We start from the raw sequence: 943 nt of genomic DNA, 5'->3' as shown, positions 1-943 counted from the left end.
TAAAAAACAATGTTGTGTTTGGTGGACAGAATATGTAGACGAAGTGGAAGTGTTGATAACTCGGTATTATAACCAACATTCCCCCTAGCAAGTATTTCTTTATCTTTTGCATGAGAATCACACATGCATTAATTCTTTAACTTTGACCTTCCTTGGAGTCTCAAAGTAAAAGTCTGCAATGATAGTAGAACTTGTTTTAGTCTCTCCTTGGTCTCTGCATCAATCAAGTCGCCATTTTTGTCAAATTTTCCCGGATTATGGAATGCATCAAGGAGAAGCTCAGGCTTGTTGATGAAATGAAGATCGAGAAAAACTCCGATTTGGCGAAGATGGTATTGAGATCTTGAACCACCACTACCTCCTGAAGCACTTACAATCGCAGCAGCTTTATCAGCCCACACATTGGGGGGTCTAGATCCCCAGTCAAGAGCATTTTTCAGTGGTGCTGCATATATGGTTCATATAGTGGTTAGAACTAATTATAACCTAGAAATACTGAGCCTTATATATGAAGAATAATTCAACATTATTAGTGAACCGCAATAGATTTACAATTGCATTAAAATAAAAACATTCTCTAGCTAATAGCTTAAGCCATGGTTGTTCTGTAGCGCGTACAACAAGTTATCGTTACTTATGGATGATTCAGAACACCGACATACACTTGCATAGATTGATACACTTTTTGATCATCAAATAAACAAAATGTTAGACAATAAGTTTCAAGGGCTAATCTAATTGTCAACCATCCCTTCCTGCGCGCTTTGAGCTAATCTTACCAAACTTATAACATGAAGTTTGGTGAAACAAGCATAAACGTTAAAACTAATGAGACGGAGCAATAAGATAATTGAAATGAATGGCCAGGGCCGGACTTGAGATTTGAAGACCTGAGGCGATTCTTGAAAATTGTGCCCTCTAGTGGCCATACGACAAAAAAAAA

General features: G+C 37.5%; 1 protein-coding gene across 1 annotated transcript in view; it reads right to left on the bottom strand.

The window, feature by feature from the left end:
* LOC101297301 (NADPH:quinone oxidoreductase-like) overlaps positions 1-943 on the bottom strand; it is a 10463-nt gene continuing 9520 nt past the window's right edge. Inside the window, exons 2-3 of the mRNA XM_004308536.1 lie at positions 588-681; positions 1-446 (exon numbers count right to left, since the gene is read on the bottom strand). Of these exons, the coding sequence (XP_004308584.1) occupies positions 129-446; positions 588-681 (412 nt within the window). The 3' untranslated portion in view covers positions 1-128. The remainder of the gene's footprint in view (positions 447-587; positions 682-943) is intronic.

The sequence above is a fragment of the Fragaria vesca genome, linkage group LG7 (genome assembly GCF_000184155.1).
Source record: "Fragaria vesca subsp. vesca linkage group LG7, FraVesHawaii_1.0, whole genome shotgun sequence".
Lineage (NCBI taxonomy): Eukaryota > Viridiplantae > Streptophyta > Magnoliopsida > Rosales > Rosaceae > Fragaria > Fragaria vesca.
This window is presented reverse-complemented; position numbering and strand designations above follow the sequence as displayed.